Below are 25,688 nucleotides of genomic sequence, written 5' to 3' on the forward strand. Positions count from 1 at the left end.
TGAAACCAACATGATTGGAAATCCATGTAACAATGTTGTACATTGTAATTAATTGTACATTAGGTTCAATTCAACCATCTGCCATCTTTGAAAACAACAGAATGTTTGAGAGTTTTGAACTGACCACAGGTTCAAACAGCTGTGATGTAGTCAGCTGTGTCCTCGGGGAAATTCTGATTTGCTTTCTTTAGTCACAGGTGCAATTAAGGAGAATTTAAATAGCAAATAAGGTTTGCAGAAATGTGGGCCAGATTCAGTACAGAGAAATAATTCAAAGGCAAACCAAGCAACTGAATCATGTGTTGATGCTTTTCAAATGTACCTTGAAAAACAAGTTTAGGGTGATGCAGAACCATGCCTAAAGAGCAGAGGTTTTTTGCAATATAATTAAAAGTACATACTTTAAAATACCCTTTGTAAGAGAATCACCCTGGTTTAAATTGTGCCCATCATTAATCATTTAGCATTATATTATAGAGGTTAAAGGTTTTTTAAAAAAATAATATAGGGTTACCTACCAATTATTTCAGAAATGGTATTACATTAGAAACCACCTCTTTCTAATTCTATTTATCAAAAAGACAAAAAACTATTTAAAGAACCACATCAAAAATTCAGGAATGGTTATAAAACCAAATCAAATATCTTCATTGCAGTCTTTGATCTTTTACAATAAAAAGATTAAAGATTTTAAAAAAAGAAGTAACACAATCATTTGTTATTAAAGGAAAAATAATAGGGCAATAAAACATAATTAAATGTTTTGCACAGTGGTTGAAGATATTTGGCCATGAGATGTGTGTGTGGGATAGTTATAAAACTGGTGGGGGGGGTGTCTCAGGATTGAATCTATAAAAAATTAGGCTACACTTCCTTGACCTTCAGTATTTCTGATGTGTTGGGTGGTCCAGTGAATTAGATAAAGGTTTTAGAAGCTGCAGTTGCAGCATCTCTAAACAGCAGCAGTTTAAGAAGAACCTGGGTTAGTCATGAAGGCACCTTGCTTTACTTTTGTCTCATCTGTTTTTCCAGATTAAGGTTTAAGGCATGGCTGGATCCCTTCACACCTTGTTTTCTTTGCTGCTTCTGGGCCTGTTCAGCAATACTGGGAGAGCACAGCGAAATCCCGAGGTATTCTGTGGAGGTTAGTGTCTCAGCTGTGTATTTCCCTATGCACTCAAGTTTGATAATTCTGCACAAATAAGCCAATAACTTCTCACTTTGTCTGCTCCCTTAATACCAGAGCATTTTATGGAGACAAAGTCAGAGAAGTATCCATGGTTCCCAGCCATCCTTTCCTTATCATTACATTCCCCATCAAGACTAGAGGCAGCCTTCAATTTACGATCACAAATGGCACCAGAAGTTCCATTGCTAAGCAAGGCAGTTGTTAAGTGAGCCATATCCAATTTTACAACTTTTTTTGCCATGGTTATTAAATGAATCATTGTGATTAAGTGAACTATGAGTCATTAAATGAGTTTAGCTTTCCCCATTGACTGTGCTTGTTAGAAACCACCTGGGAAGGTTGCAGATGGTGATCACATGACATCGGGCTGTTGCAACAGTTGTAAATTATGCTGCTTGCCAAGTGCCCAAATTTTGATCAGGAGACTGTGGGAATGCTGCAACTGTCGTAAGCGCAAGCATTTTCCCATGCCATTTTAATTTCAAACGGTTGCTAAACAAATAGTTGTAAGTTGAGGACTACCTGCACGCTTTTCCCTCTATTGTTTCCCTCTGTTTGGGTGATTAGGGTGTGCAGGAAATAACTCAGGACTGCAAACTAATCCATGTTTTTCTGCAGCCCTGGATACAAAGAATGCATCTATCTGATCATTTTGAGGACTGAAATATCCTTTGGGTTTAAGACTTTTTGCATCTGAAGAAGCTGGTGGAATTGTTGCCACTGTTCTCCCCCCAAAGGGCCCTGCTTAAGGCTGCTACTTTGAGCCTTGCTTGTGGCATCCACATCAATCCTCATTATGCTGATGGACTAACATCGGGGAAGACCTTTCTTGCCTTTCCCATATCACACATTCTTCTGAATAAGGTTCTCAATATATGCCTTTCTGGAGCCAGGCTGAAATAGCAGCAAAATGGCAATAAGATTTATAGCTGATATATAATGCCAGTGGGTCACATCTTGCTGGCCCTGCCTTACTTCAAATTGAGGGTGAAGGACTGTATGTTTGAACTGTCTGGTATTTACAAATAACACACCAAGGCAAAGTCTTCCTCAGATCCTTTTTATGATCCCCATAAATCATCCAGCTATTCATTGCTCATCTACAATCTGAGATACAACCATTTCTGATCTTTGCTGATCTATCTTTATTGCTTGGGCCACATGACCATTTGGCCTTTTTTCTATAAGAAATTCACTTTGCTAATGACAGAATTGTCATAACAGAACAACCCTACTCAATAAGTAAATGTACAAGTAGTCCTTGGCTTATGATCAGTCATTTAGCGACCATTCAAAGTTATGACGGACCTCCATGGGAGTACTTACGTTCTGATGGCCTCTTCCCCCGCAGCGACATGACTACATTTCAGATGCTTGGCAATGGACTCACATTTACAATCATTTACAGGATCCATTGCTGAGCGCCCATTGTACAACATTTTTGCTGAACACCAGCACATTCAGTTTTTGGCCTATAGCAAATAATTGATTTACTTAACAACCACAGTGTGGCTTAACAACTGCCACAAAAAGGTCATAAAATTGTGTGGATGACTTGTTTTATGACCATCAAGATATGACTGATGAGCAGGGTCCATTACAGTCTTAAATGGAGGACTTCCTATATCCCTGGTTTTAGTTGTATCATTAAAGCTGTGATCCCTCCGTTCACCTAAGACAAATTTCACCCCAATATGGTAAGGTCACCTATTGAGGAAACATGCCTAGGAGAGAAAATAAACTTTTGCTTTATCTACAGGTAGTTTGATATATTACAATTGCCTTAAAAAGGGAATTGACTGGCATTGCTCACTGTACATCACTCGGTACCTAGAGGCAAAGATTCAACCCATGAGGAGCACCCATGTTGCTCTCTTCTCCTCCCCAGCAATTCCACCTGGCTGCAAACAACAAGGCTTTGTCATCCATTGACAGTTGTGCACACAAGGGGGGAAAATCTCCATCTGTGGTCTCCTAGCACGGAGACGAGTAGTTGGCTTTTTAAACAGATGGCACAATGAGCTGTAAGAAATGAACATCTCTCCCGAGACGGATAACCTGACAAAAGTAGTTGCAACAACATATTGAAATAAATCCTCCCTGATGTATGCCAGGGCTGCAGAACCTTCAATACCAAGATCTCTTGACAAAAAGTCTGGTTTGGGTGATGCGGGCGTGGCAGTTTTGAGAGACAGACCACCTTGTGTTTCCTGGAAAGTAGCAGAAGGAGACAAGGTGGCCAAAGACAGATGTGCTTTGATTGAAAGGAGCCCACCACTGTGGCAGAGATGCCTCTTCCAGGAAGAAGGAGAATCAGCTAAGACAGAAGAGCATTTTCTACTGTAGCAAAATGTGGTGTCTGCATTTATTTTCTTATCCTAGGACAGTGATGGCGAACCTTTTAGAGACTGAGTGCCCAAAAACTGCTCCGCCCTGCCCCCGCTCCACCTCCCACCCTGCCTGCCCCGCCCACCCACAGGGCCACCAACCGCCTCCACGGCCCACCGCAGCAGATTGCCCAGACAGCCCTGCAGCACCATGGTGGCTATGCCCTCTGCCTGCGCCCCGCATCATCATCTGCGCACGATGGGGCATGAGGGCAGAGTCTTCTCCCTGCTGCCTGGCTGCCATGTGCTTGTCTGCATTGCTCCACGCGGGCCATACCCGGGGACGACTCTCGGGGGGGGCTGCTGATGAGGGGGGGCTCAGGGCTCAGGGGGCTGGGGCAACGGCACGCATGCCCACAGAGAGGGCTCTGAGTGCCGCCTCTGGCACGCATGCCATAGGTTCACCACCACTGTCTGATTCTGTTTCAAGTATGTCTCTGGGATAAATTCAGTACAGGTAGTACTTGACTTATGACCAGTCCCTTAGCTGTGACACTATAAAGTTTTTGTTTGTTTGTTTTTAAATGAGGATAAATTTCCATGTCACAAGCCTTCAGGAATTTGGGAGGTACTATAATCCAGACTTTTCTGGTGGATGTCAAATTGTGGAAAGTTAAACCTCTGGACTGCTTTGCTGGAAATAGGTAACATATGGACTTATGGTCTTTTTGGTCAAATAATATATTCTGTAATTTTTATAAGGGACAGCTTAATTTTATGTTAGTTATTTTGATCTATTTTGGCATTTCAGGTGACTTGGGACTAGCCATCCATACTCAAAGCTTTTCATATTTTAGGACAGATTTTTGGGCCATTCTAAAGAAACAGAAGTCTCCATTTAATAGTCCTTGACTTCCAACTAGTTGTTTAGCAAATGTTCAAAATGTTGGACCTCCACAGCAGTATTTATGACTTGGTTCTGAAATTCCGATGGCTGCACTTATAACCATTTGCAGAGTTCCATGGTCACATGACCAGTTAAATGCTTAAAACTAGCATTTACTTCTGAATTCAGCAAAACCAGCCCTTAGTGAAGAATTAGTTCATTTAAAAACTGAACTAACCCTAACCCTAACCCCACAAAAAGATCACTAAATTGGATTGATCAAGTGGGTGACCTGCTTTACAACTGTCACAGCTAATGATCATAATGGGCAGACTTCATTGTGGTTGTAAATCAGACACTACCTGTAATCTTACTGTTCCCAACTTTGTTTTGTAACTCAGATCTTCATGCAATGAACTTGGTTTCCCATTGATTTAATGACAAGCTGCTGCTAAGAATAGATTATATATATTTTCATTAGTTAAAAACATTTCAATAGAAAGCTCATTCTGTGCTGCTTAATAATGAAGACCTTAACATCAAGGATGAAACATAAAATATAGAAATGGAGTAAGAGTGAGAGTGGTATAAATATTTATTTATTTATATCTAATATTTATTATTTTATAAATAACTCAAGGTAGAGATTGTATCTAATATTCCTTCCTTCTACTACTTTGCCCACAATAACAAGCTTGTGAAGTAGGGTGGGCTGAGAGAAAGTGATTGGCCAAAGTCACCCAGCTGGCTTCCATGCCTGAGGTGGGACTAGAACTCACAGTCTCCTAACGATTGGCCAAAGTCACCCAGTCAGCTTTCATGCCTAAGGTGGAATTAGAACTCACCATCTCCTGGTTTCCAGTCTGGTATTTCATCACTAGAAGAAACTTGCTCTATATATATTCGCAAAATGACTCACTTTTTTAAAAAAAAAGATTATGCAGAGGGGACACTTAGCTGCTTATAAACTGGTTATCACAACTGTCAAAGCTCACTTATCATTGATCAGGTATGTTGCCTAAGACAACACAATTCAGTGCAACCTGATCTGAGATTTGAATTAGGTAAGGTAAAGGTAAAGGTTCCCCCGCACATGCGTGCTAGTCGTTTCCGACTCTAGGGGCCGGTGCTTATCTCCGTTTCATAGCCGAAGAGCCAGCGTTTGTCCGAGGACGTCTCCGTGGTCATGTGGCCGGCATGACTAGATGCATGGAACGCTGTTACCTTCCCATCGTAGTGGTCCCTATTTTTCTACTTGCATTTTTACGTGCTTTCGAACTGCTAGGTGGGCAGAAGCTGGGACGAGTAACAGGCGCTCACTCTGTTACGCGGCACTCGGGATTCGACCCGCCAAACTGCTGACCTTCTGATCGACAAGCTCAGCGTCCTAACCCACTGAGCCACCGCGTAGGTACATGTAAAAATCTACTGAATTTTCCACCCTTTGAATCGCTTCAGAACCATTTAAGGATTCAAGTTCAAATCATCAAAGTTTTAAGGCAATCGCATTTCCCTCAAATCAGTGCTCCAGATCAATACTTTGCTCAGACCAATTCTTTTCTACCACAACTTACTTTCATATTTGGGGTGGGAGGCGGGGAGGAAGCAAGAAAGCATTCTTATGAAACTAGAATAGAGCTGACATGGTTTTTATTTTTCTAAGGATGACCGTTGGATCTATGTGGGGCTTAAAAAATTTGCAGGAACAATTAACCTTTGAGGCTGGTGCCTAGATAGGGATGATTATAACACAGTGCTATCGGAGGTCACCACCTTAGAAAAATTTATTCTCAGGATTCTCTGTTGGCATTTGTAGATAGGAAGACTACAGTTAAATACTGATAAAACCCAGGCTCACTTTGACCCTTCAAATGCACAGACCTGATTGAGTGACCTTCATCCAGCATTCTCCTAGCCTAACTTGCCTAACAGAGATATTGTTGGGATAAAATTAAGAGATCTCTATTATAACATTCAGCTCTTGAGGAAAGATGGAGCTTGCAAATATACAGTTAATGCATTAGTTTAATTAATCAATTAATCTGTTTTTCAAACAGAAGTAGTGAGGAGATGCAAGTATATCCAAAAGAACAAGTGAGGCACTCTGTAACTCCAGCCGTGGACTTCATAAGACTTTATTGCTGTCAACTATGAATACCCAGCGGTGAAAGAACAGGCTAATAAATATACACTAAATAATTTGGCTTCAGGCAGTAAGGGTAGTGCTTGTTCTGGGCAAACTGTAGCATTTGTGGATGAAGATGATGAGGATATGTTGCGTATGGGAGAAAGCATGCACTGTTTTTGCTGGAATTAAGGACACAGTACAAGTAGCCCTTGACTTGTGATCCCAATTATGATGCTCGGCAATGAGATCATTAAGAGAATTGCACTTGATCTTACAATCTTTTTGCCAAATCATGTGGTCACTATATGAATTTGGCTTATGATCACATGATCCCAGGATGCTGCAACCATCATAAATACATGCTAGTTGCCAAGCACCTGAATTTTGATCACCTGACTTTGGGGATACTTGTATAAGTTGTAAGTGCAAGGACTGGTTGTGGACCAATTTTTCAGCGCTGTTGTAACTTCAAACAGCTGCTAAACAAATGGTTGTATGTTGAGCATTACCATTTAGCTGAATCTTGACCTGTGTTTGTCCAGTGCTTTATACAAGATTTTTCAAACCTTCTGCTTTCTTTCATGAACATGTTTACTACAACGACCCCAATGTAATGCTGGATGTTTGAAAGGACTCATCAGGCATTCAAGAAATACAGAAACAGCTTATTTGGGATCCTAAGAAGAAGATTTATCTTCTATGCAGAGTGACAATGGAAAGAAATATTCATTCTGTCCCAAGAGGGGAAAAATCCAGTTATTTTAGTAGTAGTAGTAGTAGTAGTAGTAGTAGTAGTAGTAGTAGTAGTAATAGTAATGCTTTATTGCCATAGGGCAATATCAGTTATTTCAATATTTATTTCCAGACTTCATATCTAATACTTATTTGTCAGGATTCTAAAATTTTTGCTTTTCCTTCAGTTTCCTATCTGGGCTGAATTATTCAATTACAAGCTCTTTGACCTCCTCTCAGCCTTTCTAAATTATTTCCAGCCTCCACACCAGTCTTTGGCAGGAGTTGAAAGATTGGTTTGAACTGAAAATTTCACAGCTTTATCAGTCTTTCTAGACCGTCTGCTCCTGGTTTAATTAATTTTAAGGCAGACATTGAGCAGGAGGCAGATTGCAGGGAAGTTTGAACCAATCTTGTGATTGGTTGCACAATGCAGTTGTGTGTTGGATATACAATGGATCTGCTTTACAGTAAAGGTAGTCTTCCACTATGCAATCATTTAGCAATCCTTTGAAGTTAAGATGAACCTAACAAAAGGTACTTACGTCCCAGATTCGAAAGTCATAAAAGGGCCATAGTTCCCCATATCTGTTCTAGAGGATTGAAAAACAGCTTCTAAGTCTTTAGATCATTTAATCTTGTACCATTTTCCACATACAGTCTGTGACATTTGTTGGTATTGACTCTGGGGTTTTTTAATGGTCGATGATAACTGTTCATGGTTGATGATTACTGTTCTTCTCTGAAGTATTAAGAAATGACCATTACATAACTATTAAGAACTATTAAGGTTGCCATTTGACAATTTCAGCATCCCTTGATCTATGTGTGATAAATTTTAATAAACACATCTATGTGAATCATACATTAAAATTTTTATTTTTATTTTATTTTAATTCCATTTATATCCTGACCTTCTCTGAAGACTCAGGGCGGCTTACAAGCTTAGCAGTAGCCTTCATTATATGTCTATGCCTGCTTATTAGGGCTTTCACACACACCCCAAGCGGCATTATTACAAAGTCAGCTTAATTGCCCCCAACAATCTGGGTCCTCATTTTACCTACCTCGGAAGGATGGAAGGCTGAGTCAACCTTGAGCCTGGTGGGACTCGAACCTGCACTAATTGCAGGCAGCTGGTGTTACTTAAGGGGGCATTAGCCCACTGCTCCACCAAGGGGCAAAGATGTAGATGTTTGAGATGGTTATATCCCTTGCTTAATGGCAGAGTTAGCTTTGAATGAAACAATTGTGCCTCACTATTTATTTGATTTTTATCCCACCTTTATTATCTTGTATAAATAGCTAAAGGCAGTGAACATATATAATACCCCTCCTTCCTCCTATTTTCCTCACAGCAACCACCCTATGAGGTGAATTGGTCTGAGAGTTACTGCCCCAAAGACACCCAGCCAGCTTTCATACCTAAGGAAGCACTAGAACTCTCTTGTCTCCTGGTGATCTGCACTGGCTTTCATTATTTTCTAGGCCCAGCACCTTAACCACTACACATATTGTCATAATCAATGTAAAAGTCTCAATCCATATTTAACAATGGAAACCATTTTTCTTACATTGCCTAGTAGAAAACTTAGTAGCATCAGTCTTGACAGAATAATACAGTATGTTATATGTAGAGCATCTTATGCTAATTAAAATTAAATCATGAATAAGAGCTGTGGATGTCATTCTGAGCAATGTCTTCATCAGTGTTTATTATTAACACCAGTCTGCTTTCACATTAAGAGTTCAGTATAGATCTTCAGGTACCTTTGCAATCTAGCAAAAGCAGGTCAAGGTAAAGTAAGACAGGGCCTTTTTGGTGAGGGCACCCCAGCCATAGAATGTTCTTCCCAAGCTGAATTGATTTTGATAGAAGAGAATGCTTGAAGCTCAGGACTGAACTGTGAGATCATTGATGCTCTCTCAGTTTGATTGTTTTCTTATAGATGTTTCATTACCCAACTAGCTAACATCAATAGTGCTAGAAGGAAGTGGGGTTTGTTTTCTGTTTATATACTAGTTGTTTGTCCTGTCAGAGTTTGTGAGAGTTGTGGTTTCTTGATTAGACAGTTGTTTACTGATAGCTTGTTTGTCTAAGTTTGTAATTCCTTGATTAGGATATTGTTTATTGCTTTGATTGTCTAGCCCTCTTTATAAACAAATGCACAAATGCACAAATAAATAAATGTAATATTTTGCAAGTGGGGGAATATGTAGCTTTTAGCTTTCCAGATATTGCAGAACTACAATTACCAGCAACCCAAGCTTGCAACAAGGCAATGAGAAAGGTTGGGAATTGAAGTTCAGTAAGATTGTTAAGTAAGTAAAAGGAGAGTATTGCATTATCCACCAGTGCAATAAATATATGCTCTCCAGAGCAAGACACCTGAGCACGTGTGTCTAATGACGAGACAATTGCATCACTCCGATCCTTGTGTGGTTCTGAGGCAATTAAGTTTAGAAGAAGAATGATGGGTTCTTTGAAAATAAAATAAATCAAGTGAGAAAAAGCTTTCTAGATGGATTTTTACTTGCAAAGTCCTACTCCAAGCAAATTATAGGGGCTCAGACATAGCCACTTCAAATGAGACAGAATCTTTCACCATGTTTGATTTTTCCCCAGCCCAAACCCTAATCAACACATAAGACAAGCAATACTTTGTTTAGCTTCATTGTCTGTCTGTCTGTCTCAACCATCTTATATCACCTGGCACATTTCAGCTTAGCAGCTGCACACATTGATGAACTTAAAAAAAATACAGATTTAATTAGATTTAAGCAGGTCTAAATAGGTCACATTAGGATCACTGCATTTACCCTTCATCTCCTTAGGGGCTTTTAATGGTTGATTTTAGACCATCTAGCATGTAGCTGGAATTTACAATCAGGTTTAGTTTTTAACCACTCCATGCAAGGGTGACTGCACAATAATTCCCCTTCGGTTTAATGAGAGCAAAACAGCCAATAGTAATTCTAACTGCAAAACTTAATTAGGAGACTAAATAGTCTTTGCTGAAACAATCAGTCAGCCAAGGGCACCCCCCAGGTGATAAATGAGCATTGTTGGAATAGATTTTGTTATTTTTTTGAAACTTCATTGGGCCATAATTTCTTTTGCCAAATCTCTAACTACTAGACCAAAAACAAACTTCCCTCTGGGAAAATATAGCTTTTACTTTCATCACATCTGGACACAATTGTTCCATTTAGGTTGCAGATGGTCCTTGACTTACAACCATTTGTTTAATGATTATTCAAAGTTATAACAGCACTGAAAAAAGTGACTTATGATCAGTATTCACACTTATGACCAGTATTCACACTTATGACCATTGCAGCACATAATCAAAATTCAAGTGCTTGGCAACCAGCATGTATTCACGCTGGTTGCAGCATCCTAGGGTCATGTGATTACCATCTGTAATCTTCCCAGTTGCTTCCAACAAGCAAAGTCAATGGGGAAGCCAGATTCACTTAACAACCACATGTTTTCAAGAAATACAGTGATTTCTTTAACAAATGTGGCCAAAAAGGTCATAAAGTAGGACAAAATTCACTTAACAAATGCCTTGTTTAGCAACTGAAAGTTTGGGTTTAATTATGGTCATAAGTCAAGGACTACCTGTATTTGCATCTGAGTGGTTGGAGCAATAAGGACAAGACACATAGAGAAGGGAGGAAGGAGAAGGAAGGGGGAAGGGTGGGGAAGAGGAGGAGGAGGAAGAGGAGGAGAAGGAGGAGGAGGAGGAGGAAAAAGAAGAGGAAGAAATACCAGTAGTCATGTATTTTATGGAAGGTACATTTTATGATCAATGGTTGAGGGAGCCAGGTATGTCTCCAGCCTATTGAAGAGAAGGATTTAGGATGACATGATAACTCTCTTCCAGTTTGAGGGGCTGTCGCAGAGAAGAGAGGGTTAACTTATTTCCCAAAGCAACTGAGTGCAGGTCAACCCTAATGGATGGAAGCTCATTAAAGAGAGATTCAACCTTGAATTAAAGAGAAATCTCTTGACAGTGAGAACAATTAATCAATGGAATAGCTTGCCTCCCAAACTTGTGAGTACTCCATCCCTGGAGATTTTTCAAGGATAGACTGGGCAACCATTTGTTCAGGACTGCCTTGAGTAGGAGGTTGGACTAGAAGACCCTCAAGGTCCCTGACAGACTTACGATTAGCAGCCCTCGGTGCTCTGGACTAGCTTGTTTTCTTGCAGACGTTTCATTACCCTAACTAGGTAACATCATCAGTGCCCTAACTGTTACCTAGTTTGGGTAATGAAACATCTGCAAGAAACCGAGCAAGCTCAGAGAGCACCGAGGACCCCTCATTTCAACCCTGAGCTACAAATATTCTCCTTCATGGAGACCTATGATTCTATGCTCTAGTTTTTAACTAGCCAAGGTTTGTTTTTGGTTTGTTTGGTTGTTTTTTTAAGAAAACAAACAAAATTAGATATTGTTCTTCCTACAGAAACAGCTTTCTATTGCAGTCAGCAGGACTGTAATACTTGCAAATCTAACAGCAGCAGTCAGGCACGATAACAGAATTGAAGAAGTAAACTATCTCATTTTGCATAATGCATACTATATCAGGAGGAGGTGCTGACTCTACCACCCCACATCTTTTCAATTCTTTGTTCCCTTGTAGTTCCTTATTTTAACCAGATGTGAGTAGTAGTGGATGTAATTGGACTCAGATCAGATCAGAAATCAAATATCAATTTGCCAGGATCGTATCCCAGAACAGAACAGATTGAGTTTGGAAAAATAGAGATAGTTTGACACATCTGGACACAATTGTTCCATTTAGGTTGCAGATAGTCCTTGACTTACAACAGTTTATTTAGTGACTGTTCAAAGTTACAATTGCACTGAAAAAGTGACTTATGACCATTTTTACCCTTACAATTGCTGCAGCACCTGCATGGCCATGTGATTGAATGTATGTGTAGTTTAATGAAGAGAAGGGTGAGGGGTGACATGATAGCAGTGTTCCAATATCTCAGGGGCTGCCACAAAGAAGAGGGAGTCAAGCTATTCTCCAAAGCACCTGAAAGCAGGACAAGAAGCAACGGATGGAAACTAATCAAGGAGAGAAGCTACCTAGAAGTAAGGAGAAACTTCCTGACAGTTAGAACAATTAACCAGTGGAACAACCTGCATCCAGAGGTGGTGAATGCTCCAACACTGGAGGTTTTTAAGAAGAGACTAGACAGCCATTTGCCTGAAATGGTATAGGGTTTCCTGCCTCAGCAGGGGGTTGGACTAGATGACCTCCAAGGTCCCTTCCAACTTTGTATTATTATTATTATTATTATTATTATTATTATTATTATTATTATTATTATTATTATTAATGCTTGGTATCTTACTCATAAATAAACTTATAAACTCATCTGACGGTTGCTGTGTCCTGGAACCATGCAATCACCTTATGGGACCTTCTGACAAGCAAAGTCAATGAGGAAGCCAGACTCACTTAACAACCATGTTACTAACTTAACAACTACAGTGATTCATTTAACAAATGTGACAGGGGGAAAAATCATACAATGGAGCAAAATTCACTTAGCAACTTTTTCACTTAGCAATAGAAATTTTGGGCTCAATTATGGTAGTAAGTCAAGGACTACCATAGTACAAGAAGTGTATTTCTCTAGTACCGGTAATTAATCTCTGTCATTCTTCTTCTTTTATCTTGGAGGCCAAATGGGGAATAAAACACTTGTGTTTTCCTTCTTCTTTTCCTGATAATTAAGTTGTTTCAGAAAGTTTCAGAGAGGAAGGGGAATGAAAAGGTATTGCTTAATTCTTAGAGTAGTGTTTCCTATGTACCCTTTGGATGAAATATAAGTACTTGGAATATTCATATTTTTATGGGAAAAACAAGCTAGCTATAAGGGCAGCTACCTGGGCCAAGCCAGGATCTGTATTCAAAACAATTATCAGAAAGCAGAACAGGAGACAGGACACAGGTAGAACTTGTTATTCAAGAAAGGGTCAATGGAGATAGGAAGCTACACCATTTCAGACAAATGACTGTCCAGTCTCTTCTTAAAAACTTCCAGTGTTGGAACATTCACAGCTTCTGGAGGCAGGTTGTTCCACTGGTTAATTGTTCTAACTGTCAGGAAATTTCTCCTTAGTTCTAGGTTGCTTCTCTCCTTGACTAGTTTCCATCCATTGCTTCTTGACCTGCCTTCGGGCGCTTTGGAGAATAGCTTGGCTCCCTCTTCTTTGTGGCAGCCCCTGAGATATTGGAACACTGCTATCATGTCACCCTTCATCCTTCTCTTCATTAAACTAGACATACATTTCTGGTTTCCTTGTCTGGTTAACTAGGTTGACTATCTCAAAATGCTAAAAACACCATCAATTAATCAATGCTCTGTCCAGCTGATTAACAAAAGACTGCCCAGACTGACTTGGCACTGCCATTAAAGCAATAAATAAATGAATAAATCCCCTTACCCACAAAAGCCAAATAAATTACAAAAAATGTTAAGAGGGAAAACTTCCTGGCTGCCAAGCTGCCATTCAACTGTTTCAATAAAAAGATATATCTTGCAGCAGTAAAGGTCAAATTATAATCTGTAGACATTTTTGCAACTGGATAATTTTCTAGTAGTTGTATCATCGTGGCATATTTTGGCAGGGGCTGGAATGGGAAAAGCGGGGAATTACATTTTTTTATTTTTTTTATTTTAATTCCATTTATATCCCGCCCTTCTCCGAAGACTCAGGGCGGCTTACAGGCTTAGCAGTAGCCTTCATTCTATGTATATGCCTGCTTATTAGGGCTTTCACACACACCCCAAGCGGCCTTATTACAAAGTCAGCTTAATTGCCCCCAACAATCTGGGTCCTCATTTTACCTACCTCGGAAGGATGGAAGGCTAAGTAAGTAGGAGGAACGGACAGTAAAGTCATGTGGAGAATGAAGCAAGATACTAAATTATACATACCCTCAGTATGATGATCAAGATGGCATAATGATTAATTAAAAATTTCGTTGTCTGGCTTTCAACAACTCTGGGCAGCTCACAGCAATCAAACATAGAAATTACAATACAATAATCATTATAAATAATAGTGGTTATGGCATCAGGATAGAAACTGGAAGATAGTGAGTTCTAGTCCTGACAATGAGTTCTAGTCCTGAAACCTGGCTGGGTGACTTGTGTCAATCACTAGGAGGTAGTGAGTTATAATCTGCAGTAGGCATGAAAGCCAACCGGGTGACTTTGGGCCAATCACTCTCTGTCAGTCTAACGCACTCTCAAGGTTGTTGCTATGGAGAAAATAGGAGAAAGGACATGTATTACATGTGTTCACCTCCTTGAAGTATTTATTAAAAAATAAAGATAGGATATAAATTAAATAATTAAAAATAATAAAGACTAGATGAAGAAAAAAGATGGCAAAAGCAAAGAAGGGGAGGGTCTCCCTTGCCAAAAGGCTGGGCGTCTTTGGGTACCTTTGAATCTCAGAGGGAACTTCTTTCCAGAGAGCAGGTGATGCTACAAAGAAGTTGTCCTTCCAGGGTCCCAATCAATGGCATTGTTTAATCAAAGGAACTCAAAGTGTACCAGCTGTACAGGATTGAATCCACTGGGCAGAAGTTATGGGAGGCAGGCAGCCCCTTAAATAACCAGGCCTTAGGCCATGTTAGTAGCATTTGGTAAGTTACAACTAGCACCTTGAAGGATGGGAGACATGATGGGGTGTGAGTTTCACCTAATGAACAAAGAGACCATCAGTATGTTCTGCAAAACTACAACTTTTCAGTATAAAAGAACAGCATTCCTCTACTTCCGAAACATCAGGGCAGCTTCAAAAAATAACTCAGTTTAGTTCTCCAAACTGGCCAACATCATGAGAACAAACCAGATTGGCCTTGGTGGAGCAGTGGGCTAATGCCTCCTTAAGTAACACCAGCTGCCTGCAATTAGTGCAGGTTCGCATCCCACCAGGCTCAAGGTTGACTCAGCCTTCCATCCTTCCGAGGTAGGTAAAATGAGGACCCAGATTGTTGGGGGCAATTAAGCTGACTTTGTAATAATGCCGCTTGGGGTGTGTGTGAAAGCCCTAATAAGCAGGCATATACATAGAATGAAGGCTACTGCTAAGTTTGTAAGCCGCCCTGAGTCTTCGGAGAAGGGCGGGATATAAATGGAATTAAAATAATAAATAAATAACTATTTTCAAACTGTCGCAAAGGGTTCTAATTGACTAAGAACGTCGATTGCTGAGATGGAATTGGAAATGGACATTACATAAAACCCAAAGAATAAATGAAGGAATCAAGGTAATAAATGACTTTTGAGTTCAAAAGAGAAAAAAGAAACTTTTCAATATGAATCCCAACCATGTAGCCCTTCCTATGCTCTACACATACACACACACAGAGAGAGAGAGAGAGAGAGAGAGAGAGAGAGAGAGAGAGAGAGAGAGAGTTTTCTCTAGCCTTGCCACCATAATTCCCAATTACTTTTTGTTTGTAACAAATTAAAACCCATCCTGTCCATTATGATCGTAGGTTGTTGCAGTCATTAAGAGAGTCACCTATGTGATTGTTTTGCATAATAACTACAGTCCCTCCTCTCCCATAGAGGAACATGACTTATGCTCTTATGAATAAATTACAGGGACTCCTCAACTTTCAAGTGGTCACTTAGCAACCATTCAAAATTACAATGAAAACAGGAGTCAGAAAAAGCTACTAACAGCCCCACATTTGAAACTGGCCCGCATATACAGCTGTTTTCAGCATCCTCTACTTATATGTTATGGCGCTTCCATTTTCTGGTAAAACATGCCCCATAGCAAACAATGGGTTTGCTAATAATTGCCACATTCACTTAACAACAAAAGGGGTCATAAAAATCAGGTGCTTTCATGGTTAATTAATGGCCATCATGGTTTACAGCCGTAATTGCAAGCTCAATTACCGTCCTAAGCCAAGGACTTCCTGTATTAGCTGCTCATAACATTTTTAAAATCTGCTACAAAGCGTGTACTATGCCAGCAAGGATAGGAGGTTAGAGCAAGTGGGAGGACCTGCCATTAATGGTCAGTTTTCTTTCAATCAAGCAATACTTGAGCTATGTGGATAAATGGGATCAGTGAGCAATGTAGCCAACTTTGAGATCCTTGGAGTATAAAGTATAAAGAGGATATATAATGCTTTAATTGAATTGGATTCGGAAACGGAACTGGTTAAAGACTGCATGATAAGGTGGGCACAAAATATTCAGGAACCAATTTCGTTGGACACCTGGGAGATAATTTGGGTCAGAAATGTTAAATTTACCCAGGCTCAAAATTTAAGAGAAAATTTTTATAAAATGTTTTATAGATGGCATCTGGATCCCAAGAAGTTGTCTAACATGTATCCTAATTTACAGTCTAAATGTTGGAGGTGTGGTAGTTTAGAAGCTACCTATTTTCACATGTGGTGGACTTGTAGAAATATAAAAGCTTTTTGGATTAAAATTTGGTGGAACATTCAAAAGATTTTTAAGAGAAAGATAAAGTTTTCCCCGCAATTGTTTTTATTGGGCATTGTTGTAGATTGTGATGTTAAAGAAACTTACTTGATGTTGAACATGACAACGGCAGCACGGTTACTGGTGGGACAATATTGGAAGAAGGATATTGTGTAGTGGGTCCGACGCAAGAGAGACGCCAGCCGGTGTGTGAGTTCAGCTCTTTATTGGAAGGGGAAGTGAACTGAGGAATGAGGGCTACACGGCCTCCTTATATACCTGGCCAGGTAAGCTAACAGCCAATGGGGTTGGCCCTAGGTTTCCCGCCAAAACTGTCCAGGCCAACGCCCCCTGATGGCTGTTGCTATGCAGATGCCTGCATACATAACACCCCTCCCCCCTTAGAGAAGACCCACATAACAACAACAACATGCAACTACTATAACTATGAGTATATATATATAAAAAACAGTGGTGTCCTTGTGTGAGGGTCACTTGCACACATAGTCCGACAGGTAGGCTGGTGTCCTGTGTGGACGGGTGGATCGTCTGGGTATGCTTGGCCCCTGGGCTTGGACCGTGGGTTCCTGAGGCCTTTGTGCAGGGCTGCAAGGAGCCGGCATCAGGAAGTCCTCCTCCTCTGGTCCCTGCCCTGTGACGTCCTCAGCTGGGTTGACCCCTCCTGGAGTGTGGTCCTCCTGTTGATCGTGTGCGTTGAGTTCAGGGACGTGTGTGACGCGCTCAGGGGCGTGTGTGACGTGCTCAGGGACTCTTCCTCTGAGCTGATCGATGTGTCGCCTTATGCGTCTGTCCCCCTCCACCCCTACAATGTACGAAAGGGGTTCTGTTTTCCCGACCACTGTCCCCGGAACCCAAGGATGTCCAGCCCCATAGTTCCTTGCCCAGACCAGGTCCCCCAGGTTGAGGACCCTGTGTGTGGGTGATGATGGCAATGGTGATGGTAGTGATGCTGGTGGTGATGGTGATGATGGTGATGTTGCCCTACCGGTTTCGGCTGCTACCCGGTCTGGGTGTAGGCGGTCCAGCTTGGTGATGAGGCGCTGTCCCCATCACAGTTCTGCTGGGCTCTTGCCGGTAGCCACGCATGGTGTTGTGTGTTGGGCTAGTAAAAATTTGGCCAGTCTGTGGTGCCAGTCCCCGCTGATGATGCGCTGGAGTGCGTCTTTGGTCGTCCTTACCATCCGTTCAGCCTGCCCATTGGTAGATGGATGGAAAGGCGCAGAGGTGGCGTGCCTAATCCAGTTCGCCTTCAAGAATGCCTGGAAATCAGCAGCAGTAAACTGAGGCCCATTATCAGACACAATTACGTCGGGGAGGCCGTGTGTGGCAAAGAGAGCTCTGAGCACCTGGATTGTCCTCCCCGAGGTCATGTTGGGGACAGGGACTACCTCTAACCACTTGGAGTGACTGTCCACCACTACTAAAAATAGTTGACCCTGGAATGGCCCCGCATAGTCAATGTGAATGTGGGACCATGGCGTGTGTGTGGCCTCCCACCGGTGTACTGGTGCATGTGGCACTTCTGGCCTGGATCTCTGGCACGTATAACAGGCCTTGACCCGATCCTCAACCTCCTTGTCCAACTCGGGCCACCAGAGGTAGCTCCTAGCCAGTGCCTTCATCCTGACCACCCCCGGGTGCCCTTCGTGTAAGGAGTCCGATACCCTGGCGCGTAGTGCGGGTGGAATGATGACCCTGCTACCCCAAAGGAGGCACCCTTTGTGTGTGGAGATTTCATCGCGTCTAATGAAATAGGCCTGAAACTCTGGTCCCAGGGATTTGTCCTGCCACCCTGTGCAAACCCATGAGTGCACCCTGCCCATGATGTTGTCTGTGGCTGTGTGGCTGGCAATGTCCTTGGCAAGAACTGGGCACTCGGGTAGTTCCTGCAGGGCTAGGATCTGTGTGGCTGGTGCTGGGTCTGGGTCGTGTGTGTCTAGGGGGAGCCTACTTAGACCGTCTGCGTGGCCCATCTCCTTCCCTGGCTTGTGTACCAGCTTGCAATTGTATGCTGCAAGGAAGATGGACCACCAGAGCATCCTGGGGGACAGAATCTGGGGGGGTTTGCCTGTCTGTGGTGAACAGGCCCAGGAGTGGTTTGTGGTCCGTGAAGACAGTGAACTCCCTGCCATATAAGTAATCGTGGAATTTCTTGATTCCTGCCACGATTGCCAGGGCTTCTTTGTCTATTTGGGCGTAGTTTCTTTCTGCTCCAGACAGTGTCCTAGAATAGTATGCTATGGGGACTTGTGCCCCGTTGGGCTCAAGGTGGCTTAGGACAGCGCCCACACCATAAGGGGATGCATCGCAGGCGATACAAATGGGCTTGGACTCGATGAAATGGATTACTGTGGACTTGTCCGACAGCAATGCCTTCAGGGCCTTGAAGCTCTGATCATGGGTGGCCGTCCAGGCCCATGTTGCCTGTTTGTCTAGCAGCCTGTGGAGCGGTTCAGCGATGGCTGCCTTGTGTGGGAGGAATGTATGGTAGAAATTCAGCAGACCCAGGAATGCCTGAAGCTCTACTTTGTTCTTGGGTGTGGGTGCTAGTTTGATGGCCCTCACCTTGGATTCTGTGGGGTGGATTCCCCTGGCGTCTACTCTGAACCCCAAAACTTCTGTGGAAGGAACGCCTATGCTGCATTTTTCCTTTTTGAGTTTGAGGCCAGCTGTGCGCAGCCTTGCCAGCACTTCCCTAAGCCTCCCTGCCAGTTCCTCTGCTGATGCTCCTGCGATCAGGATGTCATCAAAATAGGGGCAGACTCCTGGAATGCCCTTGAGTGTCTTTTCCATAACCTCCTGGAAAATGCCGGGAGCAACGCTGACTCCAAACTGCAGCCTGTTCACCCGGAACGTCCCCCTATGGGTTACTATGGTTTGGATGTCAGCTGTTTCCCTAGTGACTGTGAGTTGCTGGTACGCCTGTGCAAGATCGAGCCTTGCAAAAATGGCGCCGCCTTGGAGGGAAGCGAGAACGTGGCTGACCGCGGGAACCGGGTAAGCGTGCGGGTTTAGGGCGCGGTTCACCGAGCACATAGTCGGCGCAGATCCTTATTTCCCCGTTGGATTTGAGGGGGGGTCACGATGGGGGTTTCCCACTCCCCTCCATCTACAGGCTCTAAGATTCCCTGGGCCACCAACTTGTCTAGTTTGCGCTCGATTTTGTGTTTGAGCGCAAACGGGACTCGCCGCGGCCGGACCCTAACGGGGGAGATGTTCGAGTTAAGCTTGAACGATATGGGGGCCCCGGTGTACTTGCCTAATGACCCGTCGAAGACGTCGGTGAACTCCCAGCAAACGGCCTCAACGGAGTCCCCCTGGATCCGATGGATCCCGGATACTGAGATTCCCAGGGCCTCAAACCAGTCCAGCCCGACCAGGCTGGCTCTGCGGCCCTCTACCACTACAACGTCCAGGTGCCCTTCGCGACCCTTAAACCCCACTGAAATGGTGGCCTCCCCCTTCACCTTGACCGGCGAATTCTGAAAATCGGTCAGGGTTAATTTAGTAGGCCGTAATTTAATCCGTTGCTTGCTCCGGCTAATTATGTGGTTAAGGGTCTCGTCCGAAATAATCGAGACCGCTGATCCGGAGTCAAGCTCCATGCTGCAAGGGACACCTTGCAAACGGATTGTTAATATAATTTTGGGTTTGAGCAGCCGGCGGCTACCCATGTGGTTAATGGCCAGCCGGCTCTCGACATAGCCAATTTTTGTTTTGGTGGGGGCCCCAGTACCTTCGAATGGCGGTTCCTCCAGCTGCAGCTCGTGGATCTCCTCTCGGGGGCGGCGGCTACGGCAGACGGCGGCTATGTGGCCTGTTTTCTTGCAGGCCCGGCACGTGGCGGACCGGAACTTGCAGAGGCTGCGCATGTGGTTCCCACCACACCCTGCGCACCTCTGGGGAACGGCAGTGTTGCTGGGAGGCCTGGGCCTGTCTGGGCATCTGGCTCGCTGGTCGGGGGTCGACTTCCGCTGGAGGAGGTCGATGCTCAGGTCGTCCTCCTCTGTGGCCCCTTGCCAGTGGACGCTGGTTGCCTGGTTGCCGGGCCGGGTGACCCGGCAGGCTTGGACGGCCCCGCAGGCCACTTCGTGGGCTAGGATGGCGTCCTCGGCTTCCTGGAGAGAGACCTCCTCTCTTTCGAACAGGCGCTCCTGCAACCGCCTGTCGCGTAGGCCGCAAATCAGCCGGTCCCGTAGTCGCTCCTCCAAATTTGTGAACCTGCAAGCGACAGCAGCTTCCTGTAGGGCGGCGAGGAAGTCGGCGCCGGTCTCGTCGGGGCGCTGGTCCCTTTTCTCGAATTGTGACCATGCGGCCACCTTGTAGCGCCGGGGCCTGAAATGTGTGTTGAGCCTGGCCACGAGGTCTCGGTACGCGACGGTGTTGATGGCCTCCTGGGGGAACAGGTTCACGGCGACTTCCAGCAGCGCTGGTCCCCCAAGGCAGAGCAGGGCGGCCACCTTTGCACCGTCCTCCAATATCTGATTGAACCGCATGTACAGTTCAACGTGAGCCAGGTAACGGGTCCAGGTTTCGGGGCGGCGGGTCTCAAATTCGCGGGGTTGTCCGGCTCTAGCCATGGCGGCAGTTGGTCGTGGATGTGGCGCTTGGCGTTGCCGGTTCGGCTGGCGGTCGTTGGGGGAAGAAGGAAAAATGCCTTTCCCTTCAGCTCGTGGAGCGTTTCCCCCAGTGACTTCAGCTCTTGGTCGGCAGCAATCCCATCCTCGTCGCCACTATTGTGTAGTGGGTCCGACGCAAGAGAGACGCCAGCCGGTGTGTGAGTTCAGCTCTTTATTGGAAGGGGAAGTGAACTGAGGAATGAGGGCTACCTGGCCTCCTTATATACCTGGCCAGGTAAGCTAACAGCCAATGGGGTTGGCCCTAGGTTTCCCGCCGAAACTGTCCAGGCCAACGCCCCCTGATGGCTGTTGCTATGCAGATGCCTGCATACATAACAAAGGATAGTTTGCCCACTGTAGAAGAATGGGTGTTTAAAGTTTCGAATCTTGCAGAAATGTCTAAGATTTCTGCTTACCTGAAGGATCATTCACAGGAAAGATATATTTCAGTTTGGAGGAGATGGATAAATTATATTCAAAAACAAATATGGGACTAAAAATACCATTTAGCCTATGAGTAGATTTTAGTGGGATATTGTTATTGGTACGTTGTTTGTAGTTATGTTAAAAGAGAGTTAAAGCACATTATGAATTTGGTTAATTGTATATTATGCATAATTTTTATTTAGAATATGATTATTGTAACTATAATCCTGTATAATCCTCTGGGAAGTGGGGGGGGAAGTGGGTGGGTTTGGGGTTGGAGGAATTTGGGGATATATTGTAAAATTTTGTTTTTGTAAAACTCTTTAATAAAAAAAATAAATGAAAAAGAGATCCTTGGAGTAAACAGATGATATAAATGTGTTAAAAGGATGAGTACTAAAGCAAGACATCATCAGATAAGCTGCAGAAAGTGTTTCTGAAAATGAGTTCCCAACTTTAGTGAAAAAGTCAAAAGCCATCCTGCCCATTATGGTCGTAGGTTATGGCGGTCATTATGGTGGTCATTAAGAGAGGCTCCAGGCCTGGAAATATTAAGAAGGAAATATGGTATTTGGTTTTACATATCTTAACGGCGGCAAGGATGGGGTATGCTCAATTTTGGAAGGCAAATCATACCCTGCCGGATGAAGTTATAATTAGGAGAATACTTGATTGTGCAGAAGCAGACACATTGACCAAGAAATTGAAGGGTAAAGAAGAGACACCAGCAATTCTATCATGGAATAAATGGTATATTTGGATGGATAAAAGATTAAAGAAATGAGGGTGGCTTGGAGGTTGGTCAAAAATGAAGTGATATAGTCTTTGTTAATGAATAAGCTTTGGAGTTGAATAGTTATAAGAGATTTAATGAGTGGAATATAATTGTTAGTTTAGAAGTAGATATAATGTGAAATTTTTGAAATGGTTTTCAATTTTTTGATTTCTTCGTTTTTTGTATATTGTAAATGTTTTTTTTTGTCTTTGTTGGTGTATGGTGTGTTTTTAACACGAAATGTAAATAAAGATTCATTTATAAAAAAAAGAGAGAGGCACCTATGTGATTGTTTTGCTTAATAACTACAGTCCCTGCTCTCCCACAGAGGAACATGGAGAAAGCCTTGGGAGGCCTAGCATAAGCCAGGCCTGCACCAGCAACCTCACCTCTGACAAGGGGAGATAGGCAGGGGGACCACTGGACCATCCCCGTGGAAGATTGTAAGGGCGTGAGGATTACCAATTGTCCAGATTTTGTTTATGTGGGGTTCATAAGTCTCTTCATTCAATGCCGTTATAATTTGAACAATCACTGAACAAACAACCCAAAGTTAAGGACTAATTGTACATAAACCAAGGCAGCTTTGAGACGTTTGGACTTCAAATTCCAACATTCCATAGCCATCATGGCCATTTATAAGGACCCTGGGAGCTGAAGTTGACACATCTCAAAGATGCCAAGTTAGGAAACACTGAAATAAACACTGCCAATGCCACCATTGGCAACCTCTTTATGACCTGTCAGCTCTGGCACTGCTTCCCTTTTTAAAAAACATAATTTCCCCTTTCCCTTTTCTCCACTGCCCGTTTGAATCTCCTATCTGGTTTCCCTCAGACATTTCAGAACCTAGGGAATTATAAATGAATGTAATATTATTTCTTTGGGACACAGAAACAAAAATGCTTTCGAGAGAATAAACAGCAAGGGGATAACATTTAGCTGCAGCTGCATATCCTGGTTTACCACAGGTGCGGGTCCAGATGGTGTCATCACAGGAACAACCAATCTTTAAAATGTGGCTTCCATCAATGTATAAGAGCTACCCTCTGAAGAAAATAGCTGTTGTCATCTATGCCAGACATGTCAAACACAAGGCCCGGGGGCCGGATGCAGCCCGCAAAGTGGTTTCATGCGGCCCATGAAGCCATCCTGGAAACAGTGAGGGAACGGCCCCCACTGCCTTGGCCCTGGCCCAGAGACCCTCCTTCTGCCAGAGACCCCCAGATCTGTCCCACTCCTGCCCAGGCCCCCATAGGCACCCTTGATGCCAACGATGTAGAGCTGGCCACACCCACCCAGTAGGCCATACACACTCTAGCCACGCCCACCCAGTAGGCCACACCCACCCTGGCCACACCCACCCGGCCTCCTGAGGGAAACCGCAATGCTGATGCGGCCCTCAGTGAAATTGAGTTTGACACCCCTGATCTATGCCATCAACATTGCACATGACACTGTGGTGTCCAAAGCTTCTTTCCAAGAATTATTCTCAGAAGGAAAAACTACAGTGAGGTACTGGCCCAGCTATATATTAATATTTCATGATGACAACATGTTTGAATGGCTATGCAAGCACATGTCCTGGAATACACTCTGGCTGCAAACAGCTCCCTCAGTAGTCATGTCAGTTTCCCCCTGTCTTTATTGTATTTTCTATTGGGATTTTTTTGTAATGAGGATGTCTTTCCGTACTTCTTTCTCTTTGCCCTCTGCAGCATGTAGGGCTCTTGCTGATGAGTTGGAGTATGAGATCAAGAAAATTGGACCAAGAAGGACTGTAAATTCGGGGACATTTCGAATCAACCCTGATGGCACGCGAGGGAAAAAAAAGGTAAGACAGACAGGAGACCAAGCTCAGTAATTGCTAGGATGTGCAATTATCAACCACTTACCCAAACAGCAGTTGGTCTTTTAATCTTCTAACCTTTCCTGCGTTAGGCCAGCAGCCACTAAATTGCTTCATTTTCCTCTGGGACTTAAAATCATCTCTAAGCTTGAAATTGAGGTATTTTTCTCTTTTCCGGGGCCTTTAAAAAAAAAAATTTGGATGAAGGCTTTTAAAAAATATTGAGAATGGAGTCTTGTTGCATTGACAAGTTGTGTTAAAGGGTCAGAACACAGAATTATAGATCTGGAAGGAACCTTGGAGATCTTCTAGTCCAGCCTTCTGCTCAAGGCATACCATCTCAGTTGTCTAGCTATTTTTGAAAACTTCCAGGGAAGGAGTACCCACAACTGCGGGAGGCAAGTTATCCCATTGACTAATTGTTCTCTTTGTCAGGAAATTTCTCCTTGGTTCCAAGTTGGATCTCTCTTTAATGAGCTTCCACCCATTGATGTTTGTTCTACCCTCTTGGTGCTTTGGAGAAAAAGTCAAGCCCCTCTTTTCTGTGACAGGTCCTTAGATATTGGAAGAGTGCTATCATGTCACCCCAATCCTTTTCTTCATTGGACTAAAGGTACCTACTTCTTTCAACTGTTCCTCATACAGTTTAGCCTCCAGGCCTTTTATCCACTGCTGGGACTGGTCCTCTGAGCGCGTGGTCACTAGCGTGGCTTAGCTAGCCAACCGTGGGGGGGGAATTGCTTTTCCCGCCAGGCGTGCACTGCCTTTCCCCTAGTGACTTTCAGCTCCGACGGAGAAGCAGGATCCCACCCTCTTCACCAGTGTTGTGTACTGGGTTCTTTGCGCAGGAATGAAGACGAGGCGAGTGAGTTCAGCAAAGATCATGGTTTATTGCTTGCAGGATTTGAACTAGAGAACTGGGCTGCAGATGCAGCAATTTATACCCTGGCCCCTAGGTGGTAGCCAATAGGTTTGAAGCAACATATTGCCACCCTCAGGGCCACCAATAGCAGCATTGGAGATGGGTTGTCTGAGGAGCTGGGAGCCGTTAGCTAGCTTCCCTGCTCAAACAGCCTTCCAGCAATTACCACGTGGTGATTCCTTAACAAAAGCAAGCCCAATACATTACACTTACTGTTGTGTACATAGTTATTGGTATTTGACAGCTCGGCGCCCGGCAACAGCAGGTGGCATCAGCATACGCTCGGATTGGCCGGCCAGCTTTCAGCGGGACATTCCAACG

General features: G+C 43.5%; 1 protein-coding gene across 1 annotated transcript in view; it reads left to right on the forward strand.

Annotated features, from left to right (window-relative positions):
- Positions 1 to 1,047: 1,047 nt before the first annotated feature.
- CNPY1 (canopy FGF signaling regulator 1) overlaps positions 1,048 to 25,688 on the forward strand; it is a gene marked incomplete at both ends in the record, with an annotated part of 68,968 nt that continues 44,327 nt past the window's right edge. The window contains 2 exons of the mRNA XM_083379050.1: positions 1,048 to 1,144; positions 24,315 to 24,430. Coding sequence (XP_083235176.1) covers positions 1,048 to 1,144; positions 24,315 to 24,430 — 213 coding nt within the window. The remainder of the gene's footprint in view (positions 1,145 to 24,314; positions 24,431 to 25,688) is intronic.

Source organism: Vipera ursinii (assembly GCF_947247035.1).
Source record: "Vipera ursinii genome assembly, chromosome: Z".
In the NCBI taxonomy this organism is placed as follows: Eukaryota; Metazoa; Chordata; class Lepidosauria; order Squamata; family Viperidae; genus Vipera; species Vipera ursinii.